This window comes from Colias croceus, chromosome 11, assembly GCF_905220415.1.
Source record: "Colias croceus chromosome 11, ilColCroc2.1".
Classification (NCBI taxonomy): Eukaryota; Metazoa; Arthropoda; class Insecta; order Lepidoptera; family Pieridae; genus Colias; species Colias croceus.
The window spans coordinates 3,417,232-3,437,629 of record NC_059547.1 but is presented as its reverse complement, the minus strand read 5'-3'; the positions used below and the strand labels follow the sequence as shown (position 1 = coordinate 3,437,629).

Here is a 20,398-nt window from a genome sequence, read left to right as displayed (position 1 = left end):
TCTTTATACCTCTGTTTCATTTTTAAATATATCTATCCAATGACGTCTCATTTATTAAATGCAAATTCGCGAATTTATTTTTTATTACATGAACATTGTGACTTGTAAGGATAACCACCCCTAAAAATTTATTTATAGATATATAAAATACCATAATATTTTGTCTATCACCGTGAGCATTTTGTAAATATCAGCACAGTGAACTTTACCTGAGACGAACATTCAAACAAACAAAATAGACAAACAGAAAAAATTACCAACCATTATATTATATAACTAGCGGTCCGCCCCGGCTTCGCCCGTGGTACATATTTACATTTTCTCTACATAAAAACCATTCTCGTACTTCAAGGAATATAATAAAAAAAGAATTATCGAAATCGGTTCAGCTGTTCTCGAGTTATGCGCTTACCTATATTTTACATTTTGCGATTCATTTTTATATATGTATAAGAAGAAGATGTACATTGTACGTATTTTCATCTATATTGCATACTAGCAGTTACTCTATAAAAAATATAGAATAACTATATTATAATTATATTAATATATTAATGTATAAATAAACCAATTTTAAAGGGGATTAGTGAATTTAATGAAACAAAGAACATTCGATAAAATACTTAAGCGCGGGAACTCGATCCGAGAGCATCATTTGTACCTAAAAACGTGTACAAACTTCGATATTGGAATTCGATTCAGCGTTGACAATTGCTGGAATTGAATTGGATTTTCGATAAAATTCAATTTGTAATTAATTATGGTGCACCGTGCATCGTGCATCGTATAATGGCATGAAGTAGCTATCGACTTTTCCCCCGCCCTAGCTGTAGCGATTGTCCGCCCAATATTGCCGTAGAGTTGCTCCATTAGGACATACTACTATCGAATATCGATACGATATTGTGTACAATTATGTATAATATTAAGATTTTCACGTGGGCCATGTAAATTTAAGCATCCAATACTAACAATAAGTAATATGAGTTTATGGCCTTTTTAAAAAAAACCGATAGATAGATACCGCCTCCTATCTATCTTCTTATTTTTTTTTTTCAATACGACTACTTCGTTATAATTTAGGTCCTTATATATTGTTTATCTCTTTATCTATTACGGATAATTATTAAGTTTTAAAGTATAAGTTTCAAAAGTTCCAACAAATCGTATAAAATTGTTAAGTACCGACACCAATAATGGTTGCGTTATGATAAACCTACACATTTGAAACACTTTCACTAGTCTTAAAAGAGAAAAGAATCGACGTTCTAGTTTCCCCCGCTCAACACTACAACAGCACGTTTTATTTTCTCGTTTTTCCAACCCCGTCAGTCTGTTTGTAATTCTCCGCTGGAGAGGTTCGCTCTCTGCGTTCGGTGACATCGCGAGTGAACAATCAACAAACCCCTCACACGCAACCACGGGTATTGAAAGAACCAGATAAACTTTTCACAGGAAAATGTGACGGAAATTCGTGCGTTATCCCAAATAATAAGGAGTGGAATCGCGTAAAGGGGGTAAGTACGATTTGTGGTTATTATCCGATATTCGACACGATGTGATACAATATTATAATGAGATACAATGTATTGTTTTGAATGGAATGAAAATAAATGGTTTGAGGTAGTAGTTGGCTATACTATACAAATCTGGAACGCACAATATAAATCCGACAGTAATTTTGTTTTATGTAGGAGACATTGAACTCTAATGAGATTAAAGTTACGGCAAACTGTTATCTTCGTTTTTATGGAATAGGTTTTATCACAATATCTGCTTTTATACGATCATCACAGAGATTTGTATTTTGTCTGTCAGTCGTAAATTACTTCGCTGTGTATAAAGTAAACTGAAAATTATTTCCACAGGCTTTGGCAGAGCAAAGTGCTTAGAATGCCAAAAAATCTAAATACTTATGTAATGTATGTGCTTAAATAAGAACCCTTTAGGTACAACATTTTGTTGGAGGGTGCTATATATTTTTATAACGATTACTTTAATTAGGCAATTAAAACTACCTTCTGCACACAAGGCGACCTAATTATGAACCGTAAGGAGGGTATTTTATTTTATGTTCAAAACAAACGAGGTTTTGCGTCAAACAATTGTTTGGGGTTATTTTTGAAGTGAAAAAATATTTACTTATGTTATTTATGAGCTGCCTACGTTTTCTACGTATCTGATTGTCCCTTAGAATTCATCGATGCCTTAATTTGTGCATCCTTAGTTATTATATTCAATTATTTTTATAGATAGTTTATTATTTTAATAAAATATAGGTAACTGATAATATTGTATATTTAATGTATAATAACTACACAAATATACATTATTATTTCTTTCACTTAATTAACTAGGTAGGTATATGTCCCAAAGATATATATTGTTAAGGTTTCCTTACACTGAGCATTGAATTGGCCGGTGTTTGATTGAATATTTACCGTACCTACTTTATAAAAGTTTACTATAGCAAAGATCGCCCACAAAAAATAAACTTAACCTCACACAACACAAACAGACAGGAAACAGACAGTACGTAATTGCAATAATGCAACCTACATTTTATTAACTACTAGCAGCCCTAACGAAAATTGTTTCTATTGCCCCATGAGCCTTAACAAAAAAAATGCTGAATTGATTGCACCGTTCTCGAGTTTTACGCTTAGCAATACATTTGGCGATTCATTTTGATTTACATAGATATTCCTACCTACAACTGTATGATTATACACAGGAAGAGAGGCATGGTCCCAGCGACCAGATGAACGGATTTAGTATTGCCGGGGTCGAAATAAGACTACGAAAATTGCTTCCCACGGCAGTCCGGCGCGCGCCTACATCGCCTACCACAAGCTGGGAGCCGATATGGAGGCCCAGACCGCCACGCCGCAGGGCGACTGCGAGTGCGGCGTGCATCCATCCGTCTTCTATCTACTGGCCACACTGTTGCTCACTAGGTAATAACTAATAACAATACACAATAACACATATGCACTGTATATACGATCCAACTATTATAGAGCCACAAGGATTTATAAGAACGTGGCGAAATTTGGAATTAATGCCAAACTTCTAACTCCCTAAAACAAAGTAGTTTTCTTTGCACCGGTAAACCTTATTACACACCTTTTCCGGGGGCAGTTTCAGGACCAAAAGATCCTTCTAATTCTTACGTAATAACTCTATAAGAATAGGAACGTCAATGACCTATATTTTCATCTACATTACAGAATTTATTTTAGCTACATGGTTAAAAAGCCGCAGATCGTAGCAGAAAGCGTAGCTCGTAGCCTTAGCGTAGATGACTGCTACACAGCTAGCTTATAATGCACGGTTTATCTTAAACTAGCTTTCCACCCGCGACTTCGCCCGCGCAGTCAAAGAAAAACCCGCATAGTTCCCGTTCCCGTGGGATTTCCAGGATAAAACCTATCCTATGTCCCGGAGTAAATAGTAGCCTATGTCCTTTCTCGGGTATCAAAATATCTCCATACCAAATTTCATGAAAATTAGTTCAGTAGTTTAGGCGTGCTTGAGTAACAGACAGACAGAGTTACTTTAGTAGTAAAACTATGGTTTTGGAATTGAACAATTTGGGAGATGAGCGTCAGAGTACCACGAGGTGAATATACGATTACGTAATCTGCATACATCCACGTGTCTGATATTTGGCAAGTTCACTGCTCTCTAGGTAAAGGGGTGGAGTCGCTTGGAACAATCTATAACGATCACGACTTTACAACACAGTTTAAAACATGATCATCCTTAGAAGTTCAAAAACCTAACTAATCAGTTGAATTCTTGTTTAACCCTTCCAATAATCATTTTCAAAAGTTTTAAAACAAATTCCTGGAATCATCAGCTTATTTTTATATAGCTTAAAGAAAATATAGTTCAAACATTGCATATACTCGGAGATGATAACAGTACCACAATAAATAGTCTATAATTAATGTTGTTTATAAAGTTTTATTTGCCTTATATATTTTACATTACTAGGCATTTACTAAAAAATATCTTAGATTATGTATAACACTATATGATAAAAACCTCAAAACAATTTCGTTAATATCAAAGTCTATAGAAATTTTCCTTTTAGAAATTCAAGTGAATACTGAATACCATATATCTGCAGAACATATTTTATTTAAATATCTTCTAACAAGCACTAACCCAAATCTGACTCGAATACGCTCAGTAATAAGCCGCAAAACACGATATTCAATTCGGAACTAAACCAAAGAGATAAACTTAGTTTTAAGATATTTTCATTGAACATTTCGTATTGCATTTATAGCTCGAAAATTCACTAATAAAATATAAAGCAAGAGCTTGCTTGCTTGAGCCTGAAATTTTGATTATAAAATTCATGTCACATACTGGTATCTGCAGTGCGCAGTAGACTTTAGTTTCGAAGAAATGAAGATGATTAAACTTGTATTCACGCTCTTTTATTCTTTTCAATCAATTTAAAAAGAGGAGGAGTAAGAGAAATACCACTTTCGATTGGTTGATCCAATTCTTATTATTCTTTTTATTTGTCCATGAGGGCCCAATTAAATTTGATGTAGCAATTTGATTTCTTTCATAGTAATATATTTTAAGTGCATTGTGGAAATAATGACGTTACGTTAACAAATATTACTTGTTTCAAAATATTTGCTTGATAAGTAAATTTCTACTAACTACTTGAAAAAAACCTGCCTCTATACGAATAGTTACTTTATCTGTGTTACCTATAAGTACTACTAATCTCTTGTAAAGACATGGTTAGGACTTAGGACTCACTCGCACAGTATTTCTTCAATGTCAATCACGATATCAAATCACACCCCGGACACTCCATACAAAATTATAGTTTTGACAGTCACACTGTAGAGACTGCAAATGTGTGTGTAAACTCTTTATGGTTGGCACATTTGTGACTAGCGTAAAAAAAAATTCGCGTTTTTCTGATGAAATACATCCGTAAACAGCACAATATCTAACCATTTTCTACGAAAAACGATAATCACAAATCCAAAATAATAAAATTGCTTTAAGTCAAGTCATCAAGTCAAAAAGGGGCGGCAGCAGCTCCTATCCTGCATCCATGACAAATGGATCAATTACCACCTCGGATGGAAATCATATTTGTGAGCTATTTTCTAACTTCTTTGCATCAGTTTACACTAGTGATAATAATACATTACACGACGTTAATATCGACAGTGAATATAATAAGTATCAAAGTGCTGCTTCCAGTATTCTCCATCAATTAGGAAATAATAATTTACATCTAAATATCCCCACTCTGAATTATCGGACGGTTCTAAGAAAATTGAAGAGTTTAGACAAACGGAAGGGAGCAGGTCCCGACGGAATACCTCCAGTGTTCATAGTGGAGTGTGCGGACCAGTTGACATGGCCCATCTTAAAAATCTACAACAAATCACTGTCTTCAGGTGTATTTCCAACTAAATGGAAGTTTGCTAAGGTCGTTCCAATACATAAAACTGGTTCTTTCGAATTAATCAATAACTACAGACCCATATCCATATTGTCATCTTTCGGTAAAGTATTGGAATGCTTAATTTGCCCATTATTGCAGAATCATCTCAAGCAATTCTTTAGTTTTAGTCAGCACGGATTCTTGCCATCTCGGTCCACTACGACTAACTTAGTGGATTTTTGTGAAAGCCTCTCTAGTTCCTTAGACCACAATAGGCAAGTCGATGTTATTTATACCGATTTCAGTAAAGCTTTTGACAAGGTTTCACACATATTATTATTGAAAAAGTTACACATATATGGAATCTCAGGTCAGTTCTTACAATGGTTTAATTCTTACTTGTCCAAGCGAAGTTTTTATGTCGTTGTTAATGGCTTTCGCTCTACAATACACAATATTAATTCTGGGGTTCCTCAAGGATCGCATTTAGGCCCAATATTATTTAACACCTTCGTTAACGATATACCTGACCTGTTATCTTTCTCAGAAAGTTTTATGTACGCTGACGATCTTAAGTTTTGCAGAACAATCAACTCAATCGATGATTGTTACAAACTACAAAGTGACATAGACAAGCTTGTTGATTGGTGCAACTTTAATAAAATGGACCTTAATCCTAAAAAATGCTTCTTAGTAAGATTTGCACGCAAGATAAATCTGATACAACACAATTATCTTATAAAATCTGAGATCGTTCAAGAGCAGGAGCAAATAAGAGACTTAGGTATCATTTTCGATAATAAATTAACTTTCGTACCACATATACACCATATAGTTACACGTGCGGCCAAAATGTTAGGCTTTTTGATTCGCAACATGAAAGGTCTACGAAAAGCGACATCAAAAATATCTTTATTTAACAGCCTTGTCCGTAGCATATTGGAGTATGGCTCTGTGGTCTGGAGACCACACTATGCGTGTCATTCCTTACGTGTGGAAAGGATCCAAAGAAGATTTCTATTGCACCTGGTCTTTACAACTGGTAAATCAAAGAAACAGCTACCGTCTTATAAAAAACAACTTTCTTTTTTTAAAATGACTTCCTTGGATAATCGTAGAATTATGCTAGACGTCCTTTTTGTGTCAAAATTATTTAATAACAAAATCGATTGTCCTCAAATACTTCAAAGACTCAACATAAGAGTGCCTTCTAGGTACCCACGTAAGGTTTTGCTACCACTTTGTCCTCCTCTTCGCAGAACTGTCTCGGGCCGTAATTCTCCAGTTCCAAGATTTTGCAATACTATTAATAAACACTGTGAGCTTTTCGACATTTTTTCGGACTCCCCCAGCAAACTCCGCAAAATTTTTCAAGATTTTTCTTTTAATGGATAATATTAACTGTATATTTTTTTTTTCCTGTTCTTGTTAATTTTCTTTTTATATGTACTTAAAAATAATTAACGCGTTTAACGTTTTGCATGCTGTGTTTGCCAGTAAGTGTTTGTTACATTAACCATGTTTGTTTATTTTATGTATGTAAACTTTTGTTGTAAAAATGTAAACAAACGTTGGTAAACCAATAAATAAATAAAAAAAAAATAAAAAAATAAAAGTCAATTTGATTAATGTTGTCAATCTTCGTTGCGTTTCGTCTAAAGACGTCGTTGGTATCGTCCTTGCGGGGAAATGGGTACCATAACATGTCTGATCGTGCGGGGTGAGGTAAGTGTTTAATTTTGGCGGGAGGCGGAGAGTGTCCGTTCTGTAGCGTTTAGCTACTATTATGTATTCTGTGATCAAATATCATTTTTTTTTAAATGACGTAAGAGAAAATTGCTAGATCATATTATGACAAATTTATTTTTTATTTAATGTTACAAAATTAAAAAAAAAAATAAAATGAAATCATTAAACAATTTTATAATTTTATAAGCATGTCTTGACGATATCTAATACCGTAGGTCTCATGTATTTCAATGTACTTAATTTTAAACACAATATTTATGAAAGTATAATATAATAATATATTATGTAAGTACGATAGCATCAATGCTAACAAAAGAATAAGTTGAATACACAAAGCGGCGTACATGAAAATAAACAAAGATTTGGTTAGCAAACATAGACAGTGTAGACACGTACTACGTATGCTACGAAGCTACGAGGCTACGAAATATCTACTACGGGAGAAACGTAAAATTTTACATACTACACTCGTTAAAATATTTGAGTTTAGGAACGGGTTACTAGTGTGTTAATTGCAGATAGTTTTATAGCCATCGCTTCGAAATGTAACGAGAGTTTAAATTAGTTATTTTATGTGCAGGCATTCGTTTATTTGTGTTAAAGAATTTTTAATTTATTTTACTTGCTTTAATCAGACTTATGAAAATTACATTTCTTCTTATATTATGTCGTTTAAACATCTAATAAATCCCACATTAGGTCTTTAGAAGTATGTCTCAAAAAGTAATAAAATAGTTGAACCGTTCTTGATAACATTTTAAGTAAGATAAATGATGCCCGCTTTTATTCTTACTCAATTTGAATATTTCTTAGCGTATTCAAATAAATAACAATATATGCTTAATAGGATTATTCAAGTAAAACCAGAAAGAACGTGTAAATTCCCAGAGGCTACGTCAGGAACAGAATGGAATGAAAGGTAGTTTACAAAGTGTCGAGAACTCTAAAATGTCAAAGGTAACGCTGAACTGTTGTAAACTGAATTTCCATTTTAAATCATTTCTAAAGAATTATTTCATGAAAGAAATTATTCAAATGAAACTGTTTATAATATATTGTTGGAATTCGGCCAAATTATGAACGCGTATTTGTTTCATATTATTTAGCTAAATAGGTTTATTACATACAGAAACATGGATGCCTTCGGTGCATACATTTCTTTCTTCGTCTTTCTTCCATGATTAGCTGTAATAGATATTATGTACGTACCTACGTACATTCCACTTAATATACTATTCATCATCATCATCAGCCCATATACGTTCCCACTGCTGGGACACGGGCCTCCTATGAGGATACGTTCCCACTGCTGGGACACGGGCCTCCTATGAGGGTACAGGCCATAATCCACCACGCTGGCCAAGTGCGGGTTGGCGGATATACTATTAGTAATTGCATATCATGCATATCAAATAATTGAATGAACGCAATAATAACAACAAATTCTACAATTATTTAATGCACCTCAAGAAAATTACATCAAATGAAATAGGCAGAGATTGAAAAAACTGAAAACTCATACCGCCATTTTACCTGTACCGCCCACGAATGAAAAGAAAACACCTTAACAATTGGGGTGACTCATTAAACAATATCAACCATTCACCCTCTAAACTGCTTTTATTTAGGCCAAAAAGAACAATAAACAACGTTGGAGACTATTCATATATTTAAGTAACTATGAAAAGGGTTTCACAAATATAATGTTAAGTGATTGTTTTGTAAAACAACGTGGGTTGAGAAAAGTACAGTGAAGATAACCTTTTGCAACTATTTAAATTCAAACCGATCAGATTAGTCGTGACTAAGTCGTGACTACTGACTACTGTAACGTCACAATACTTATTGTGAAACTTCTTTGGCACGTTGAGAGTAAAATTTCAAGGTTGCGTCATGGCAATACCGCCACGTCACGGAGTAATGCGACGATTTTGGCATCTTTGAATCTTATCAAAAAGTTCACTTCTGACACGTGTAGTGTTGCTCGGCACACACTTTTTTACAGTAGATATCTAACTTACCAATAAAATCGTCATTTTTAGCAAAAATTGTACTCAATTACAGTATTGTGGTTTTTTCAAATCGCTATATATCAATCTATTTAAACATTACAATTACATTGTATTCATGGTAGTCTAGTTTTATTTACAACCACGCATTAAACTCTAAAGCCGTGAGATTATTAGCACGCATACGCGCGTAATGCGTGTACCATTAGCTTTGTATTTTATTGTCGAGCATAACTTCTATATCATTACAATTATGATAACACTATTGAGTTTTGGATTAGAATATTTTTTATTTTAAAAAATTTAATAAATAAAACTTGGCCTGAACCCTCATAGAAGGCCTGTCCCTGAAGTAGGAACATATAGGTAGGTATTGGATTGATGGGTATTTGAATAATTAAACAAAATACTTTCTCAATTTTAGCTGTACCACGGATAATTTAATACTATTGTACAAACCATAACTTTATGTAGCGCTTACATACATTATTATCTGTTCAAGCTGTACATGACAGTCAACACATTTCTCAAAGGCTTTTCAGAAAGAATATGCAACATTTACTAGTTTGTGCTAGTTACGCTATTGCCACTATAGCAGCAAGCAGTATTAACCCAGTGCGGGCTGTTTCTAAGTGCTCAGCGAAGTAATTCTTCGTGTCAGACGGCTTCATGATAGGGCTGTCAATCGTAATATTATTTTATAGTGATGTGATAGAGACATGAAAGAATATTTAAATTCATTTATACAATCGACTACTCAAGCAATCCTGATAATCTTACCGTAACTACATTTCGGCAAGAAAAGTTATTTAAATAAAATCTCAATACGCGTTATAAATCTCATCTATTCAGACAACGTGGGCGGTATTGAAAGGATTAACAATTCCTTGAAATTTAATTAATCTTTGATAAGCTTTATAAATTTAATAGAGAGAAAAACATTTATAAGATGTTGAGAAAAACTTTTGAGTTGATAAGCTTTATGAGTAACTTGCGTAGGTACGTGGTAGTTGTTACGTACGTTTCTATAGGTATACTTAGTTTATGAATTAAATTACCTAGGTACTTTCTAAATATTAAAAAATAATTAAAAACATTCGTAATATGAAATCTACATAGTTAGGTAGTTTGTTGTAAGTTATGTTAAATTGATTACGTGGGCTAAGTACCGAGTCATGCATCACAACATGCATGCTCTTTCTGTGTGTAGGTATGTTGTATGTTTACCTTTTTTATGTCTTGTATGTGTTTTGTATTGCCTTATTCGATCTATAAAACGGTGGCAACCCTGCTCGATAGTGAGTTAATTCTTTAGTACACACACCGGGGTATTACATAATATAGCGTGGGTAATGAGTTATTTACAACGTAGATAATTATTTTGTAGACAAACACTTCTTCCAAATCAGAACATGATAAATTAGTGTTACAGAATACGTCATAAAGGACTATCGCGAATGCAAATCGCATAAAAGCTATAGGTAAGATGTCGCGAAAGATTGTTGTTTTATTGAACAAGATAGTTACCTACATTTTTTTTAAGATGATAATGTTTTTTTTTAATATCAGAAAAGTCATGAAATTTAAATCAGCATAGCATGAATAGCAGCAACCTCTTATACCTATATATTATTCAAAATGAACATAATAATTCCATCATGTAGTAAAATAAATTAAAACTTTCTTGAAATCAACTTGAGCATAACCCGAAGAACAAAGTTTTATAAGGTAAAACTTTGCTTAACTTATATGACAAGGTAAATCGACTTTTATACAGTTTCTACTGTACATAATTTATTTATATTTATTTATTAATTCTTTATTGCACTTAAAGAGAATAAAAAAGAAATACAGACACTTAAATATAGCTTAAACTAAGTACAAATGGCGGTCTTATCGCTTTAGAGCGATTTCTTCCAGACAACCTTTGGTACAGTAGAGGAAAATGTATAAAATAAAATAAATGGGTAGTGCAATAATTAATAATAATAGTAGGGAAAACATACACATACATATTTATATTGTTATTGATAATAAATAGTGAAAGGGAAAGAGAAATACAAAATACCATAATATGACATAATACATAATAATTAATAATAAGTATATAATATAAGTAAATATTATGTTTGGCTATGACTAAGGAAATGAGCTTTAACCATAGTTTTAAAACTTTTTAAGGATTGAGCATTTTTAATAGAATCTGGCAGGGAATTCCATAGTTTAGTAGCGTGCACAGTGAACGATTCATCATAAAAATGAGTGCAATGTGGAGGCATTATTATCCTCAACCTTTCAGTTGAACGAACCTCGCTACAATGGCCTCTAAACTCAAATCTTTCCTTGAGGTACGTTGGTGTTTTAGGATCGAATAAAATTCGATACAGTAGTTGAAGAGCATGTGCATCCCTCCGCAAACGAATCGGCAACCATTTGAGCTTACTTCGGAACTCCGAAACGTGATCATATTTACGGAGCCCAAATATAAAGCGTATGCAGAAGTTCTGCAGGCGTTCGAGAATATTTAACTGTTCCATTGTTAAGTTGACATAGCTTACATCGGCATAGTCTAGTATAGGGAGAAGGAGGGACTGAGCTAATAGGATTTTTGTAGGTAAAGGAAGAAAATTTCTCAATCGTCTCAGCGATCCAGCTGCTGCGTACATTCTTTTGCTCACTTCTTTAATGTGATATTTCCACGATAGGGTTTGATCAAAAACCAGACCCAGATTTTTTACCGAATCACTATATGGGATTATTGCACCATCAACTATAATGGGTGGCAGATTAACCCAGTTAACCCTAGCGATTAGCGATGGACTCCCAAGGATAATAACCTGAGTCTTAAGTGGGTTAACCTGCAAGCCATAACGGTAGCTCCATTGGACTATAGTGTTCAGATCTCTATTAGTGTCATGAATGGCCTGGTGTATTTGATCAAGTGTAAATTGTGTGTATATTTGTAGGTCATCCGCATACATGTGGTAGAGAGACAGCAAGGTATCAGATATGGTATTTATGAAAATTGAGAACAGTAACGGAGATAGAACACCACCTTGAGGAACTCCGACAGAGATATCACACCATGATGACATAACATCATCGATGTGTATTCGCTGTCGTCGTCCGTTCAGATAACTATGAAACCAAGCAATTACCGGTGCGGATAAGTTTTGTGAACGCAGCAAGCTGAGAAGAATGTCGTGGTCTACGGTGTTAAAAGCATTACTGAAGTCCAACAAAGTCAGTACTGTTAGCTTTTTATTGTCCATCCCCATTCGAATATCATCGGTTATTTTAACTAATGCAGTGGCCGTACTATGACCTGGACGGAAGCCGGATTGGTATGGATTAAGGAGATTATGTGTGTATAAATTTATTAAGAATAGAAAAAATTCGATCACGAGGCGGGACTTGAACCCGCATCCTTCGCGCCATTCCGGGGCGGATGCCTAACCAACTCAGCCACTCGTGACCCGCCTGAGCAATCGAATTTATTCTATCCTTTCAGTTTTATGTGTCTTAAGGGACACACCGCGCGCCATCTATTGAGATGATTTAACAACCATTTCAACCAATATGAAGCACTTTTCAGTGAATACAATATTGTAACGATGGAACACGACCTTTTCTTGAATTTATATTTTTTGGTTTTTATGGCATTCAAATGCTTTATAAATATAAATTTATTAAGAATAGAAAAAATTCGATCACGAGGCGGGACTTGAACCCGCATCCTTCGCGCCATTCCGGGGCGGATGCCTAACCAACTCAGCCACTCGTGACCCGCCTGAGCAATCGAATTTATTCTATCCTTTCAGTTTTATGTGTCTTAAGGGACACACCGCGCGCCATCTATTGAGATGATTTAACAACCATTTCAACCAATATGAAGCACTTTTCAGTGAATACAATATTGTAACGATGGAACACGACCTTTTCTTGAATTTATATTTTTTGGTTTTTATGGCATTCAAATGCTTTATAAATATAAATTTATTAAGAATAGAAAAAATTCGATCACGAGGCGGGACTTGAACCCGCATCCTTCGCGCCATTCCGGGGCGGATGCCTAACCAACTCAGCCACTCGTGACCCGCCTGAGCAATCGAATTTATTCTATCCTTTCAGTTTTATGTGTCTTAAGTTAATAATATTGGTTGAAATGGTTGTTAAATCATCTCAATAGATGGCGCGCGGTGTGTCCCTTAAGACACATAAAACTGAAAGGATAGAATAAATTCGATTGCTCAGGCGGGTCACGAGTGGCTGAGTTGGTTAGGCATCCGCCCCGGAATGGCGCGAAGGATGCGGGTTCAAGTCCCGCCTCGTGATCGAATTTTTTCTATTCTTAATAAATTTATATTTATAAAGCATTTGAATGCCATAAAAACCAAAAAATATAAATTCAAGAAAAGGTCGTGTTCCATCGTTACAATATTGTATTCACTGAAAAGTGCTTCATATTGGTTGAAATGGTTGTTAAATCATCTCAATAGATGGCGCGCGGTGTGTCCCTTAAGACACATAAAACTGAAAGGATAGAATAAATTCGATTGCTCAGGCGGGTCACGAGTGGCTGAGTTGGTTAGGCATCCGCCCCGGAATGGCGCGAAGGATGCGGGTTCAAGTCCCGCCTCGTGATCGAATTTTTTCTATTCTTAATAAATTTATATTTATAAAGCATTTGAATGCCATAAAAACCAAAAAATATAAATTCAAGAAAAGGTCGTGTTCCATCGTTACAATATTGTATTCACTGAAAAGTGCTTCATATTGGTTGAAATGGTTGTTAAATCATCTCAATAGATGGCGCGCGGTGTGTCCCTTAAGACACATAAAACTGAAAGGATAGAATAAATTCGATTGCTCAGGCGGGTCACGAGTGGCTGAGTTGGTTAGGCATCCGCCCCGGAATGGCGCGAAGGATGCGGGTTCAAGTCCCGCCTCGTGATCGAATTTTTTCTATTCTTAATAAATTTATATTTATAAAGCATTTGAATGCCATAAAAACCAAAAAATATAAATTCAAGAAAAGGTCGTGTTCCATCGTTACAATATTGTATTCACTGAAAAGTGCTTCATATTGGTTGAAATGGTTGTTAAATCATCTCAATAGATGGCGCGCGGTGTGTCCCTTAAGACACATAAAACTGAAAGGATAGAATAAATTCGATTGCTCAGGCGGGTCACGAGTGGCTGAGTTGGTTAGGCATCCGCCCCGGAATGGCGCGAAGGATGCGGGTTCAAGTCCCGCCTCGTGATCGAATTTTTTCTATTCTTAATAAATTTATATTTATAAAGCATTTGAATGCCATAAAAACCAAAAAATATAAATTCAAGAAAAGGTCGTGTTCCATCGTTACAATATTGTATTCACTGAAAAGTGCTTCATATTGGTTGAAATGGTTGTTAAATCATCTCAATAGATGGCGCGCGGTGTGTCCCTTAAGACACATAAAACTGAAAGGATAGAATAAATTCGATTGCTCAGGCGGGTCACGAGTGGCTGAGTTGGTTAGGCATCCGCCCCGGAATGGCGCGAAGGATGCGGGTTCAAGTCCCGCCTCGTGATCGAATTTTTTCTATTCTTAATAAATTTATATTTATAAAGCATTTGAATGCCATAAAAACCAAAAAATATAAATTCAAGAAAAGGTCGTGTTCCATCGTTACAATATTGTATTCACTGAAAAGTGCTTCATATTGGTTGAAATGGTTGTTAAATCATCTCAATAGATGGCGCGCGGTGTGTCCCTTAAGACACATAAAACTGAAAGGATAGAATAAATTCGATTGCTCAGGCGGGTCACGAGTGGCTGAGTTGGTTAGGCATCCGCCCCGGAATGGCGCGAAGGATGCGGGTTCAAGTCCCGCCTCGTGATCGAATTTTTTCTATTCTTAATAAATTTATATTTATAAAGCATTTGAATGCCATAAAAACCAAAAAATATAGATTATGTGTGGTTAAAAAGAGTTGCAATTGATGATGTATCATCTTTTCCAAAACTTTAGAAAGGAACGGAAGGATGGATATAGGTCTAAAGTCGGAGAAAGAGGATGGGTTATTTCTTTTTGGAATCGGTATAAGATGGGAATCCTTCCACACCTGTGGAAATGAGCTAGAGGATATGGAATAATTCAGGATATGGGTAATAAGTAAGACAACGTCTAGGATAGGTAAGATCATAGTACGACCAATGCAGTCGCTACCAACAGCACTCGACGAGATGGACAATATGTTCCTTTTGACATCACACTCGGTAAATTGTTTGAAGCTAAAAGGGGGAATATTGGGAACTGGTAATTTGGAAATGTAATCTAATGTGTTTTGTTTTAATTGACTGTCGAAAGAAGGAGATGAATTGGAAAAATGTAAGTTAAGTTGTTCAATGTTAATATTAGATGGAATTGTATTATTTCGTTGTTTGCCAATGCCTAGCGTTTTAAGGAATTTCCAAATAACAGTGGGATCACTGTTCTCAACAGAAGAATGAATATACCGTCGCTGTGCATCTCTACAACATGTATTGCATCGATTTCTTATCGCATTATATTTTTCTCGACTTGCATCGCATTTAAGCACTCTATGCCTTGCCTTGGCTCGAGCTTTCCTTTTAAGCAAAATTTTAAGTTCTTCAGTCAACCATGGCGCAGGTAATTGTTTTATTTTGATTAATCTGAACGGAGCATGCAAATCGTATAGCTTTATTAACGCAGAGTTAAAGAACTCAACTTTTTCGTTGATGCAAGGAGACAAAAAAATTGGAGACCAATCAATACAGCGAGCATCTTCGATAAGTTTAAGATCATTCATACCGTGGAAATTACGTCTTAATAATACACTAGGTTTATATTTATATATAATATATATTATGAGTTCATTTCAAACATAAAAAACGCACAAACATAATATCATTCCTCCAGCATACATTTAGAAATAGAAGCTAGGTTATTGGTACACATGAGGTATAGGTATGTTAATCTGTGCCACAGATTAACATTACAGATTCTGTGGTTATTTAGGCAGTTAGCTGTATGAGCAGTCTATGATATTATACTCTTTAAAAATTAAGACATATCATTCAGTAGAGATAGAGGTTTAGGAATAACAATTAAAAAATAAAATCAATTGCAAATAATTTACTTATATGCCACATAATTTAAAAACAAAGACGTTATCATTACAAAACATAATTTAACTTTCAAACCATTGGCTCTTGATCAAGAGTAGCGTAACTATGATATGTACTCATAGACGCTACACTGGTATCGGGATATTTCGACGAATTAACAGATTTAGCCTGTGTCTTCGATGCATTAGAACTCGGTGCTTTTGCCGCCTTCGCATCAGTTATTACTTTTGACATATTGACATTCAATTTGGATTCCATATTGAAAATTCCCGCGTAATCTGTGCCCAATTTTTTATCTTTCACCAATACGTACGCGCACTGACATCCCGTTGTCACAAAATGTGATGCAAACCTATTGCGATTATTCCCTTTGGAATGTGGTTTACTTATTTTTGTTCTTGACGAGACGCGGTGTGTGCGTGACTTCGATTTTGCTTTGGACTTAGCGCGGCCGCGGCGCCTGTACTTGTTCCTTTTAAATTTAGCGCAACCATTGGAAGTTGGATCTCTTCGGAACTTTATATCTTTTTTCTTTAGAGCAGTTATCTGGATCCAAATAAACAATTATTGAAAACCTTTAAAATATATTTATAAAGTTTAACATAGTAAGTAGTTAGTTCTTTAAGATTGTCATTATATGATATAATTATAATTTTCGACTACAGAACGCAGATTACATTACGAACATACATAATATACTAGTAAATTATGTAGCTTGTGAAACGGTCTAAAAACGGTACTAAAACCTCGAATTTACATAAGCCATTTAAATATTCATTAATTATCCTATAAACATTAATTCTCTTAGCTTTAAAAGAACTCCAAAGAAACAAGCCGTACGTTATTTCAAAAACTTTGTACACTTAAAACTATCTTATCTGCATAAAATTAGAGTCTATTTTTATTACCTTCGTCATCGACCGACGCCTGTCCAGTTCATCAATCAGCTTGGGATAAGCAGCATTGTGTCGGTGCACACGGTTCACACGACTCCCACTGCTTCTGCCTCGTGCCTCGTATTGCGCTTGGTGGCTCGCCCAGAATTTCTCCAGGCCATTTTTTATTTTCTTATGGATAAAACAGTTAAGTCAGTGCAAAAGAGGTATAGTTTTATAAAAATAGCTAATTGAAGAATTACCATCTGCTTTCTTTCGGGCTTTTCAAATTTGCTAATAAATTGGTATTTATAGGGTATTACGTATTCAGAAAATCACACAGAGCGCCCACATTTAATATCGGCTTACCAAGGCAAATAAAAGGTATATTCAAACTTTGACAGAAATTAAAATATTTCAGATTGTAAAAATGATTCTGTATTCGATTAGAGAGATTTATTAATTATGTGCTCTAACAGAATATGTTTTCTTCCATGATATTTGTGATTTGTAACGTTACATAACATTAAGGTATTACCTGCACGGGTTTAAAATTCTTCATAGGCTCAGGTCCATCGTCCATTATGCCAACTACACAATCGACGATATCTTGTGGCAGCTTGTGCATTTTACACTAAAACCTACAAAGATAAATCGATGATATTCAATGTATATACCGTGTGAGGGAAATATTGAAATAATATTGCGCACTCTCGGAGTCACACTCGCATCGACAGTCAGTAACTGTCAGTAACTTCGATAGAATTACAACAAAATCTTTCCAGTTTGTTCCTGGTTCCTTCACAAGTTACTAATGATGCACCAAAAATAAAAATACTCTGCATCTTACCATTGGCTCGTTATATTTTTATTCGATTTTTAACACTTTAAAATTTTTATCTTATTTTTATTCATTTAGTCATTTTGAACTTTTGAACTATTGAAATGGCACAATTGTCATTTTAGCAATACCCAAAAGAAAAAAAAAATTATATGAAAATAGGTCAACCTCTTTTAAGAGAATATAGTAACCACATTGTAACATAAATTTATAAAGCATTTGAATGCCATAAAAACCAAAAAATATAAATTCACATTGTAACATTCACACTGTGCAGTGTGCATTCACATTAAATATTTATGTGGTATTAATTTCACACATAAATAACATCTAACAAAGCACCATAAAATTAAAAATGGACTATAGATAAACATCAGATATTCACCCAATAATTAAGCAAAACTTTGTTGTTATAAAAGGGAGGGTATTGTTTACTTGGATAGCCATAAAGGCGATGAAAGGTCACTGAGTAATTAAATTCTCGTTAAGGTGAAGTAAAAATATCACATTAGTCATATTGTCTGTGCCTACAGTACGCAGTAATTACGGTAAATGAATATATTTTTCAAGTTTCGACTTTCGACTAATGTATAAATAATATTGTAATACTGTGGCACCCTTGGTGGAACCTAATAGGAAATAGTCGATTATTAATTATCCATCACCTCAGATATTTGTGATCCTAGATTACCTATGCACTAAGAGCATAGAATATACATTGATATGTAAATATTATATTTTATCGCGACCTTAGAGCATTATGCATAATACTGTGTAAATCATATGTGTAAATAAATAAATAAATACACAATTTAATACCTAGGTGTGTAAAGCGAAACTTTGTTAGGTTTCGCTTTAAATGGAGTTTTATATCGGAATGATGTAAATGATACAGAGCACTAGAGTGGTGCAACTTTGCGTCTGTACATAATATTAATATCACAGTATTACAATATTAGTGCTAATATAGCATGAGATGTAGGTATCTAATGTTTAAACTTTGTGTGCATCAAGAACGGAAGCTTAACTACTTACTTAGTAGTTAGTTGTAAGTATAACGTCTGTTTGTGAAAATATTTAAACGTAAATTATTTCTCACGAAAAAAAAATATTTACTTACTGCGTTAATCGCGAAGCTTTCTGTCCTCGGCATCGCCTGAACGGATTTTACGATATCATGCTATAGCCAGCTCTGCAAGACTGCTTTTAGCCATGAAAAGGAGCACGTACAAAATTAAATATTGGGTGTGCACTTGGTGTACACTTCACATTCACAATAAGCAGTGATAGGAAATTTTATCTATACCAAACTAACAGTAATAATAAAAATAAAATGATGAAAATAATATATATATATGATAAAAATACAATCTATTATTTTTAGTTATTAACAACTAGAGCTTCGTGAAAGGAAGAAGAACTTTTCGATGATATCTCCAAAGCAGTCGGGGATATTCTTGAACACATAATAACTAAGATGAATTCCTAGAATCAGTATTTATAATATGACACCAGAGTCGCGTTCCTAGTACTTTATACCTAGAGCTCGTTTAGTATGTAAATCAGTGTGATTGAGGTCAAACGTGAGGTGTTTCCCACTAAAGACTCTTTAGCTTGATGATGTATATGTACATATGTAAATACTTGGTATGAAGTGATTGATTTTGATGTAAATGGCTTTTAATCTATCACCAATATCATTTTTCCGTTGATTGATTGTAATTTAACTATATTATACATATATTATGTATGATTAAGTAAACCATGTTTAAGTATGATTGATTGAAAATACCTTATATTTCTAACAAATTTTATGACGACTGCTAATGATAGACTATTTAAATAACAAATTAGTCATACTTACTTTTCTTGGGCTTACGTATATTTAAACTTTGATCCAGTTGATAAGTAATATGTATAACAAAATATTTAATCAACCCACAATATTATCAGATGTCTGGTACCGTAGAATGAAGTATAATGGAATGGGTCCTAAACAAACAACAGTTAATTAAAAGCTACTTAGCGATGTTGATGAAAAACTTCTGCAGCACAGCTTTACTGAAACAGTCATGTCACTGGAGTGAACCTTAGTTTGTATGTTAGTTAACGATACAAGTAGGTACACTAGTTTACAACTATAACCTTCCGTCCTTCATGCTTCTAATGAGTTTGCGGTTCTAGTTTTTATGCTATTTTAATAATAAGTTTTTAGACAGTTATTGAGGGAAAGTAGCTACTTTATTTAAATAAGCAAATTAAGTTTAAAAACGGCTCTACAATATAATGATCATGGTCCATGGACCACTATTCTACTCTGCGTCGTTTCTGTACAACTAACATTGGAGTAGTTGATA

At 34.3% G+C, this 20,398-nt stretch overlaps 2 protein-coding genes across 4 annotated transcripts in view; one reads left to right on the top strand and one right to left on the bottom strand.

The window, feature by feature from the left end:
* Window positions 1–1,353: 1,353 nt before the first annotated feature.
* LOC123695564 overlaps window positions 1,354–20,398 on the top strand; it is a 37,465-nt gene continuing 18,420 nt past the window's right edge. Inside the window, exons 1-2 of one of the 2 annotated variants that reach the window (XM_045641450.1) lie at window positions 1,354–1,517; window positions 2,735–2,957. In XM_045641450.1, the coding sequence (XP_045497406.1) occupies window positions 2,866–2,957 (92 nt within the window). In that variant the 5' untranslated portion in view covers window positions 1,354–1,517; window positions 2,735–2,865. The remainder of the gene's footprint in view (window positions 1,518–2,734; window positions 2,958–20,398) is intronic. The other variant, XM_045641451.1, reaches the window with a different exon arrangement.
* On the bottom strand, window positions 16,360–19,203 carry LOC123695565. 2 transcript variants are annotated; one of them, XM_045641452.1, is made up of 4 exons: window positions 19,162–19,203; window positions 17,739–17,841; window positions 17,234–17,392; window positions 16,360–16,871 (listed from the first exon to the last, which is right to left on the bottom strand). In XM_045641452.1, exons 2-4 carry the CDS (start codon window positions 17,826–17,828, stop codon window positions 16,395–16,397), a joined length of 726 nt encoding a protein of 241 aa, XP_045497408.1. In that variant the 5' UTR covers window positions 17,829–17,841; window positions 19,162–19,203; the 3' UTR covers window positions 16,360–16,394. The 2 variants fall into 2 exon arrangements, with proteins under 2 accessions (XP_045497408.1, XP_045497409.1); XM_045641453.1 differs by lacking the exon at window positions 19,162–19,203 and adding an exon at window positions 18,051–18,086.

Coding starts and splice junctions, on each gene's coding strand:
- LOC123695565 (XM_045641452.1), bottom strand. CDS start 17,828: ATGCACAAGCTGCCACAAGATATCGTCGATTGTGTAGTTGGCATAATG. Junction 17,393..17,738: donor AGAATTTTAAACCCGTGCAG/GTAATACCTTAA, acceptor TTTATCCATAAG/AAAATAAAAAATGGCCTGGA. Junction 16,872..17,233: donor GGCGTCGGTCGATGACGAAG/GTAATAAAAATA, acceptor ATTTGGATCCAG/ATAACTGCTCTAAAGAAAAA.